General features: G+C 40.2%; 1 protein-coding gene across 1 annotated transcript; it reads left to right on the top strand.

The window, feature by feature from the left end:
- The first annotated feature begins 1,340 nt into the window (after nt 1-1,340).
- On the top strand, nt 1,341-9,136 carry LOC116682812 (E3 ubiquitin-protein ligase TRIM39). The gene is made up of 2 exons (XM_032509790.1): nt 1,341-1,598; nt 6,686-9,136. Exon 2 carries the CDS (start codon nt 6,688-6,690, stop codon nt 8,332-8,334), a length of 1,647 nt encoding a protein of 548 aa, XP_032365681.1. The 5' UTR covers nt 1,341-1,598; nt 6,686-6,687; the 3' UTR covers nt 8,335-9,136.
- The last annotated feature ends 637 nt before the right edge of the window (nt 9,137-9,773 follow it).

The following is a 9,773-nucleotide window of genomic DNA, read 5'->3' as shown; positions in this document are numbered from 1 at the left end:
CAATGGAACATTATCTGGAAATACAACAAGATAAGAAAAAGTTGAGTTTGGTTCATTTCTCTGTTAAAAAAAGATGAAAGGGAGTTTAAAGCGAGAGAATCCAAATGTCTACAGGTTTGATTTAAAACTGGCGACTGTGTTACGGGATCTTTGCCCGCCCAGAGAATTTGACAGAAAAGTATTTACATTTGTAATAAATAAAAACACCATGGGTGTGATAGGGTCTGTGTGTGAATCTTCACAAGTGCCAATGAAAGAACATAAAAAGGAAAAAGGTATACTGACCTAATGAAATTGCACTACGTTGCACTGTGCAAATGCGTGATGTTTTTATACATGGACATTTTATATACACAAATTTTAAAATGATTTTCTTATTTTCCGAGGGTGGGAATGATATCATCCCTGCCCGATAGAATAAATGGGGTGTCAGGGATAGGGGGTTCTGTACCTCGAGAGTCCCCCATTAATAGCCTGTCTTGCTCTCTGTCAGATGTATTGTACTAAACATACTGTCGTTTTTTAGATGTGTGGTACCGGGAAGGACAGTGTGGTACTAAAGGTAGTCAATCTCTTTTCTTTGGAGGAGTGCCAAGGGCCAAAAGCAGCACCTGCCTTGTCTCAGTGATAACAACAGTCTCAGTCTGTGGCTTCACATTAACGTCTTGATAACAGATGCTTTACTGCCTTGACTTTATTTTTTTCCAAAATACTCAGACACTTCTTTACATTTTACTGAGCTGGGGTAGTAACTATGTGGATACTGTTATTAGTGCTGGATACCACTTTTATTATTAAACCACTTCATATTAACAAATGCCTGTTCAACCAGTTAGCATAAAATCAATTCCTTTATCAAACCCTGGCATCTGCATTGCATTGTGGGTATCGGGAATTAAAAAGTTAGATCAGTGCATCCCTCAAATAGCCATATAATAGCCTACATTAACCTTACACACACACACACATACACACAGCTGATAACACACACACACAGCACGAATAGCGTTGTGCTCCGGTTTCCTGGTTGAACGGCACGTTTCCCAACCCTAACAGAAGGAACACATCTAGAACATTCTTAACTTACACACTACTGCACTTTACCATGTTAAATACTAGAATTCTGCTACAAAGGCACTGTGCAGATGAATGAATATCCATAAAACACTCTGCATCCAATATGACAGCAATCTCCCCAATGTTACATATTCCATGTGTGCAACGGCCAGTAGTTAATCTGTAAAACTATATTTTCCTGTATTTGTTGGATGATCTGATGGGAGTTCGCCCCTTAAAGTTTCAGGACATAATAAATCAGTTCTAGCATGACCTTTGCTCCATAGCAACCAGACACCAGCAGGGTATTTCACAACAAGAGTGCACATAAGAGGGAGGAAACACCACCAGTGCGTCAGTAAGAGGCGGAGCAGCACTGGAAAGAGGAGAGCTTCAACGTCACACTCCAGAAATGAAAGTTAAGATTGTCAGAGTGTCGGCCGCGCTGCAGTCGAGACAAGTCTCTGTTTTACTCTGAAAGAAAAGTCAAAGGGACTACACCAGGTCTTTTTCAACAACACAGCAGAGTCTCTGAACCACTGGTGAGTCCAGCTGATCAGATTTAACTTTCTCCAAGCAGGATTAACAGGAAACTTCAGCTCTACTCAGAAAGGAACTTCCTCTCTTTTCATTTCCTGTGAGATGTGGAACAATATAACGACGGCTGTTTGTCTGCAGGCCGCTACACAGTAGCCCAATTTAACAGCTTTAACCAGTCTCTCTGGGGCCGCTCTCAGGACTTTAGGACCTGGTTACTGATCGCCTCACACACTACTTCCTCTAGTTCCTCTGGCTGTGTCACAATAAAAGCTGTCCACCAGAGAACAAGTAGGGGGCTTTTATTGTGAAGGAGCAGGAGGAAATGTTGAGTAAGCAGAGCTTTGTTAGCAGTGGTGTTCTTTAAAAAAAACTGGTGTACCAACAGGGTGTGGACAGATCCTGGTCTGTTTTCTCAGAGTACAGCTTTAATGTGCGTGGTGGTTACAGCTCGGTGCACGCTAACACACTTCTGTCTTCTGTCAGATAGAGAAAGAGAGAGAGTGAGCGTGAGAGAGCAAGCAAGCAAAAGAGAGAAAGAGAGATAGCAAAAGTTACCAAACTAAAAGAAGAAATCTAACAGAAACCCACTAACAACGTGACCATCATCATGTGACTGGAGAATTCATTAGAACAGGAAGATAAAAACACGGGGAACAGCTGGAGGTCAGACCCAAAGAAAGAGGGACAGAGAGAGAGAGAGACAGAGAGAGAGAGAGAGGGACAAACAGAGAGAGAAACAGAGAGAGAGCAAGATTTAAAACCCACAACGCTAACAATGTGACCATCATGTGATTTACAGAGATGGGAAGTATTGAAGTACTGATACTTTGTTACTGTACGCAAGTAGATTTTTCTGATAATTTTATTTTACAATTTTTTTGTGGCGACTTTTTACTTTTAATCCTTAATTTTTAAACAAATATCCGTACTTTCTACTCCTTACATTTTAAAAAATTGGCTCATATAGCGTGGACACACAATGACTCAAAGAGAGAGAGAGAGCGATAGAGCGATAGAGAGAGAGTTACCAAAATAAAAAGAGAAAATCTAACAGAAAGCCACAAATCTAACACATGTACAACAGTACACGTAAATGTGCCAGATTGTAGCCGGGGGTTAATTTTCATCTGCAGTCCAATAGGCAGATAAAACATAGGATAGTAACATTTAATATATAAAACAAGAAAAAACAAAAAGAAAAGAAGAAAAAAAAAAAACAGCAGGACAATTCATTAGTAGAAGTTAAAATGGAAACACAAGTTAGCGGTGGTTACATGTTTGGTTAGCTCTAAGCTTTACCTGGCTCTTAAAGGAGGCCAAAGAGGGATGCTCCCTTGTAGTTGGGGGTAGTATGTCCCATAATGCACTGCCTTTAAAAGATATGGCTGAAGGAGGTTTTTCTGAAAGGAACCTCACAGTCCCTGCTTACAACAGCTCTGGTGATCCGAGTGTGTCTATATTTAATAAACTCCAACAGTGGAGGTGGCGCCAGGCCATGAATTACTTTAAAAATTAAGCACAATGAGGAAAATTTACAATAATTATCAAAACTCAAGAAGTTATATTTATCTAAGATATTGCAATGATGATAAGAGAGAGGTTTTTTATCCAGAGTCTTAAGCGCCTTCTTGTACAGAAGCTCAACTGGTTTTAGGGTAGTAGTACCAATATAGACCAGCTGGTTTTAGGGTAGTAGTAACCGACATACATCAGCTGGTTTTAGGGTAGTAGTACCCGACATAGGCCAGCTAGTGATGCAATAGTTCACATGTGAAAGTATCATGGAATGCAGAAACATCACATCACACGTTTCTTTTTACACAATGAGGCGCTCAATGCTCCCTGGCACTAAAAGATATTGGTTTTGTACAGATGTTTTTATATTTCTGAGGCAGGAAGTTAGTTTTATGTGACACCGATCATCTGATTAACATGAAGTTCAGAATCAGCATCACAGAGGTGTTGTCTACACATGGTATACAGCAACATGACCTTTCATTAGTGTGTGTTCACTGTTGCCACATTGTGGCCACAGGAAGTGGTACAAAATGTACAATATGTCTTTTTCAGTGTCACACACTCCACGCCAAATAATGTCTAACTAATGCACACACAGTGTCTGATTATCCCAGAAATGCACAGCCACGTTGACCAGCGCTCCATCAGGATCATTCATTCATATTTATTATACAGTAAGATTAAAAGTAACATTACATTACAATATTAACGGGCCTGACTCAGTTTAAAAACTCATTTAAGCAGGTTCCTGTTCTGCAGAAACATAAAACATTGAACGTGGTTACAGCACGTCAGGACATTTGTACAGGACATCCATATGGACTAGACAAATTCGGACAACTAAAAACAACAATACAGTTTTGGCACTTAAGAAAAGAGACATTTATATAAGACATCAGCTGGGCTAGACAAATACAGACAGTGAAAAACAAGGCTTGGACGATACATGAGAATTAATGTGTGCAGGTGTAACTGTTTAGGAGATGGTTGTGCCTTTTTGAAATATGAGATGGATGATAGTGTTCTGATGTGATATGGGATGTCATTCCAGATCTTGGTGTATGTATAGAAAAAAGATTTCTCACCAAAGTTGTTTTATATGGAGGAAGTGGAATGCCTGTGAGACCAACCTAGTGAGGCGTCCTGGTCTCATATGTGTCGGAAGAAGTGACACAAGTGCTGGTAAGGTGACATTTTGAATCTGAAAATAAAAAGAAATTGTGTGGCTGTTTATGAAGTTTTGGTAAGTCAAAGCCTTAGAACGTGCAAGTGCAATGCAATGGTGAGACCACTCTGGAAGGTCCCTGTGGATCTTGAGATGGTATAGTCGTGCTATTGGTTCAGTGATTTCCTTCGTGGAAAGTGACTAAATAGGAAGAAAGTAGGACATAGTTAAAACACAATTGCATGTAAATAGGTCTCAGAAACAGAAGAACAAAGATATTATCTGATCTTTTTATGGACATAAAGTTTCTGATTCAACTTTTTTGTTAAGTTAGACATGTGTTCGCGGTACGTAAGGTGCGAATCAAGTAGCACACCAAGATATTGTAAGTCTTTGTGACGACAAGTTCTTGGTTAGCAAAAGTCATAGAATCAGTAAAAGAAAGATTTTTTCTGGATGACTGAAAATACGTACATTCAGTTTTCTTTACATTGATTGTTAAATGGTTCTTTTTCAACCAGTCGTGTAGAAGCTGAAGATCAGATAATAATTTGGAATTTATGACATTAGGATTTGAATCAGAGAGAAAAATCACAGTATCATCAGCATACTGTAGACATTTTGAAAGATTACACACTTGAGGGAAATCATTGATGTACAAAACAAAAAGTAAGGGTCCAAGAATGCTTCCTTGTGGAACGCCCATATCAGAGATTTCAGGTTAGGATGTTGCATGATTTATTTTAACGGTTTGCAACCTTTGTTAGGTAGGACAAAAGCATTTCTATCACAGATGATGACATATTAAATGAGTCAAATTTATTAAGCAAAATCTGATGGTTCACTGTGTCAAAAGCTTTATGAAAGTCACTAAAAATAGCTCCAGCAATGTGACCTTTGTTAAGAGAGCCACGTATTTGTTCAGTGAAGAGTAGTAATGAAGACATGGTTGATCGTGTTGACAGTCACTGTTGTTTGTTTCAAGGTAAGAACTTAGCTGGTTATGCAGGGCTTTTTCAAGCATCTTAGACATTACTGGAAGTATAGCAATAGGTCTGTAGTTTGAAACAAGAGTATGATCACCAGATTTAAAAATTGGAGTGATTTGAGCCATTTTCTAATTAGAAGGAAAGACAGATAGCATGATACATTGGTTGATTAGGTGCTGAAAAAGAGGTATTAGGCTATCAGCATGAGTCTTTATAAATGAAGAGTTCACACCATGGATATCACGGGAATGAGAAATTTTTAGTGAGTGCAGTATTTTAATCACCTCGTTCCGAGAGATCTCAGAGAATAAAAACTGATCAGGCGTTGAAGAGAGAACTGGTGATAGAGAGCAGGGAGTGGGAACGTCTGTTGCCAATTCTTTAATATTTTCATTGAAAGCACTTGCAATCTTTTCTGAATCTGAGATGAAAGCACCCTGGAGAGAAATTTGAATAATATTTTTTTCCTTTTCTCAGTTTCACCTGTGATGACCTTAAGGGTCTGCCACAAAGTTTTCGGATTAGTAGCAGATTGTGTAATCACCTGTTGAAAATAATCGCCTTGGCCTTGCGTAGTTCAGCTGTACATGTATTTCTAGTTTGGATGAAATTAGTTTTACTCTCTGGTGTTTGACTCAACCTATTCATTTTAAGAAGAGAGGCGTTCTGTTTGAGGAGTAGAAATATTTCAGAATTAATCCATGGTAATTTACTCTGCCTAGGTCAAACCTTGCTGGCAGTAGCATATTTATTCTGTATTTTTTTAAGTTTAGTGTGAAATTGCGTCAAAATTTGTTCTGGATTTTCCAGTGACAGCTCGTCATTCCAGTCAACAGCACTAAATTCAGTATTGTATTGAGATAATTTTAAAATTGGTATTTTAGGTGCAGAGTAGGGGCGTGAGTTTCCCAACATGAATAAGCTTTCCCTGCTGGAGATCAGATATAATGCAGCTTTAAGGAGTCTCCAACTAACCTCCCTATGCAAATTTTCGCCCCATCATACTACTTGTGTGTGTTGACATCACATTAGACTGTAAGTAAGTCATAAATATTAACTTATAAATATTTACCTTGACGTCAAATAAAGTGGTCCTGTCATTAAGAGATAAGACCAGTTTGGACCTGTCTTTAAGACATAAGATCAGTTTGACCTGTCATTAAGACATAAGACCAGTTTGGACCTGTCATTAAGACATAAGACCAGTTTGGACCTGTCACTAAGACATAAGACAAGTTTGGACCTGTCACTAAGACATAAGACCAGTTTGGCGAGAGTGAACTCGGAATCAAGGTGATTAAGAGTTTTGGACAGATAATGTTACTTGTTGCTAAGTAACACGTAGGCTGTAGGCTGAGATCAGTCTGTTCACAGATTTTGAATATAATGTTTCTCTTTTTATTCCCACTGTGTGTAGATATGGCTGCTGCAAACTATCTGCAGTCTGAAGATCAGTTTCTGTGCTCCATCTGTCTGGATGTGTTCACTGATCCTGTCACCACACCATGTGGTCACAATTTCTGCAAAAACTGCATCACGGAGCACTGGAATACTAAAGACCAGTACCTGTGTCCGCTGTGTAAAAAGGTTTTCAACACAAGACCTGAGCTGCACGTCAACACTTTCATCTCTGAGATAGTCGCTCAGTTCAGACAGTCAGCTCAACAGAAAGCCAGTAGCAGCAGCTCAGAGCAACAAGTGTCCAAACCAGGAGAACTTCCCTGTGACGTCTGCACTGGAACCAAACTGAAGGCCCTGAAGTCCTGCCTGGTGTGTCTGGTCTCCTACTGTGAGACTCACCTGGAGCCTCATCTGACCATGTCAGGTCTGAAAAGACATCAGCTGATCAACCCTGTGGAGAACCTGGAAGGCAGGATGTGTGTGGAGCACGATAAACCTCTGGAGCTGTTCTGTAAGACCGAACAGACATGTGTCTGCATGCTCTGCGCTGTTTTAGACCACAAGAAGCATGATGTTGTTCCTCTGAAAGAAGGATATGAAGGAAAGAAGGTGGAGCTGGGGAAGACAGAGGCTGAAATTCAGCAGATGATCCAGAAGAGACGGCTGAAGATTCAGGAGATCAAACACTCAGTGGACCTCAGTGAGGAAGATGCAGACAGAGAGATAGCAGAAGGTGTTCAGGTCTTCACTTCTCTGAAGGAGTCTGTTGAGAGAGGCCTGAATGAGATCATCAACACCATCAAAGAGAAGCAGAAAACAACAGAAAAACAGGCTGAAGCTTTCATCACAGAGCTGGAACAGGAAATCTCTGAGCTGATGAAGAGAAGCACTGAGGTGGAGCAGCTCTCACGCTCTGAAGACCACCTCCATCTTCTCCAGGGGGTCCAGTCCCTAAACATTCAACAACCTCCACCCACCAAGGACTGGAGAGAGGTCAGCGTCCATCCATCATCATATGAGGGGACTGTGATTAAAGCTGTGGTTCAGTTGACAGAGACTCTCAGTGAAGAGATGAAGAAGCTGCTTGCTGAGTCTGAGCTGAAGAGGGTCCAGCAGTATGCAGTGGATGTGACTCTTGATCCTAATACAGCATACCCAGAACTCATCCTGTCTGACGATGGCAAACAAGTGAATCTTGGTGATGTGAAGAAGAATCTCCCCAACCACCGAAAGAGATTTTCTAACCATCCTTGTGTTTTAGGAAAACAGAGTTTCTCTTCAGGCAGATTTTACTTTGAGGTTCAAGTCAAAGGAAAGACTGAATGGGATTTAGGAGTGGCCAGAGAGTCGATCAACAGAAAGGACATAACACTGAGCCCTGAGAATGGTTACTGGACAATATTGTTGAAAAAGAGAAATCAGTACGAAGCTAATGATGACACTTCAGTCTGTCTCTCTCTGAAGCCTCGGCCTCAGAAGGTGGGGGTGTTTGTGGACTATGAGGAGGGTCTGGTCTCCTTTTATGACGTAGATACTGCAGCTCTTATCTACTCCTTTACTGGCTGCTCCTTCACTGAGAAACTCTTCCCATACTTCTTTACTGGTTATATTTATGGCCGTAAAAACTCTGCCCCTCTGATCATCTCTCCTGTAAGAGTAAACTAATCAGAATAGGAATACTTTATTGATCCCTCAGGAATTTGTTTGTTGCAATTGCTCACAGTCAAGGTGAAAAATAAGAGTAATAAAAAAGAGTTGATAAATGTATAAAGTAACATAGCTAGAGTACATTGCAAGAAATAAAAAGTTAAGCAGAAGTAAAGTGAGATTATGTGAAAAAGTAAGATTAGGTCAAAAACAGGACCGTGTCCAGGATTTGAGCATTACAGACATCCAAATTTAGTTTTTATTTCCCTGACCTAAATATGCACATTCCACCACATTTGGAGAGCAACTATTGCACAACAGTTGGGTTGGGGGGGGGGGGGCAGTGTCAATACAGTGCCTTCCTTTTTCTTTGGGTCTCATCATGATCTTGTTCATCTTGTCCCTTCCCAAGGGAAAGCTTTGTCTGAAGTAGTCTCTTCATTTCAGATTGTCTCAGTGAAGAAATTAAGCAGAGCTCAGTTGATCCATTTATATAGTAACAGTGTATGGTTACATTAAAGGTTACTGTTCTCTCACAATGTTAAGATAACAACATTAATCATACAATTAACCAGCTAGAACACCATATAAGGTAACGTTAGCATTCATCCAAGGGAAACTAGCTAACATTACATTAATATTGGATGGCATCAACGGCCACTGCACTGTTTATATGCAGCGCGACAGCAAAGGAGCTTTTCGTCAGATGTCTGGAGATTAATAGCATTGAAAAGTAAATTTCTACTAGTTATATACACTAATTTGTCTATGTTAAGTACCTGCTGTAGTCACTAGAAAGAAAAGTCGTTTGTTGACACTAAACCCAAAACAATGGTGACGGTCATTTACTGGATAGTTACGACGGCAAAATCCACTTCACTGCCTACTCAGTCCCCCCCCCCCCCCCGCACACAAGATGATCAGACAGAGGAACAAGTCATATCTTGGTGTTGTACAAGTTTTATTTATACTTCTCTTTTTTGGGGTGGGGGGTAAGGGTAATACAGAGGAGATCCGGACCTCCATGTCCTTTAATGGTAGATACGGCCATGGTGGAAAAGATTCTGTTGTTAAATAATGCTACTGAAGTATAGTGTAAATATAGAGTAGGCCTACAGTATGAACATAAAGTACAGCGTGCACATGAGTGGCATCAGTGAATAAATAGATATTGCACATGTAACAGAGTAATTATTGCACATAATTGTCCAAGTATATAGAGATTCAGGGTGTAGACATGTGTGTTATTAGTCCAGTTTTGACACTCTAAGTGTGTAATGCTTGAGGAGGAGTTATATAGTTTGATAGCCACAGGCAGCAATGACCTTCTGGGGCCCTATTTGGGTGGAGGGGTCTCAGCCAGTTTGCTGTCGAGTGTGGTGGGGGGGGGGAGTCGTAGATAGTATTTTGAATAGCACTCTCCTCTTACTTATTTCATTTATTGATTTATTTCTATT

This window comes from Etheostoma spectabile, unplaced genomic scaffold (genome assembly GCF_008692095.1).
Source record: "Etheostoma spectabile isolate EspeVRDwgs_2016 unplaced genomic scaffold, UIUC_Espe_1.0 scaffold00018856, whole genome shotgun sequence".
Classification (NCBI taxonomy): Eukaryota; Metazoa; Chordata; class Actinopteri; order Perciformes; family Percidae; genus Etheostoma; species Etheostoma spectabile.
Note: the sequence above shows the minus strand (reverse complement) of the source record. Positions and strands in the feature narration are given on the sequence as shown.

Coding starts and splice junctions, on each gene's coding strand:
- LOC116682812 (XM_032509790.1), top strand. CDS start 6,688: ATGGCTGCTGCAAACTATCTGCAGTCTGAAGATCAGTTTCTGTGCTCC.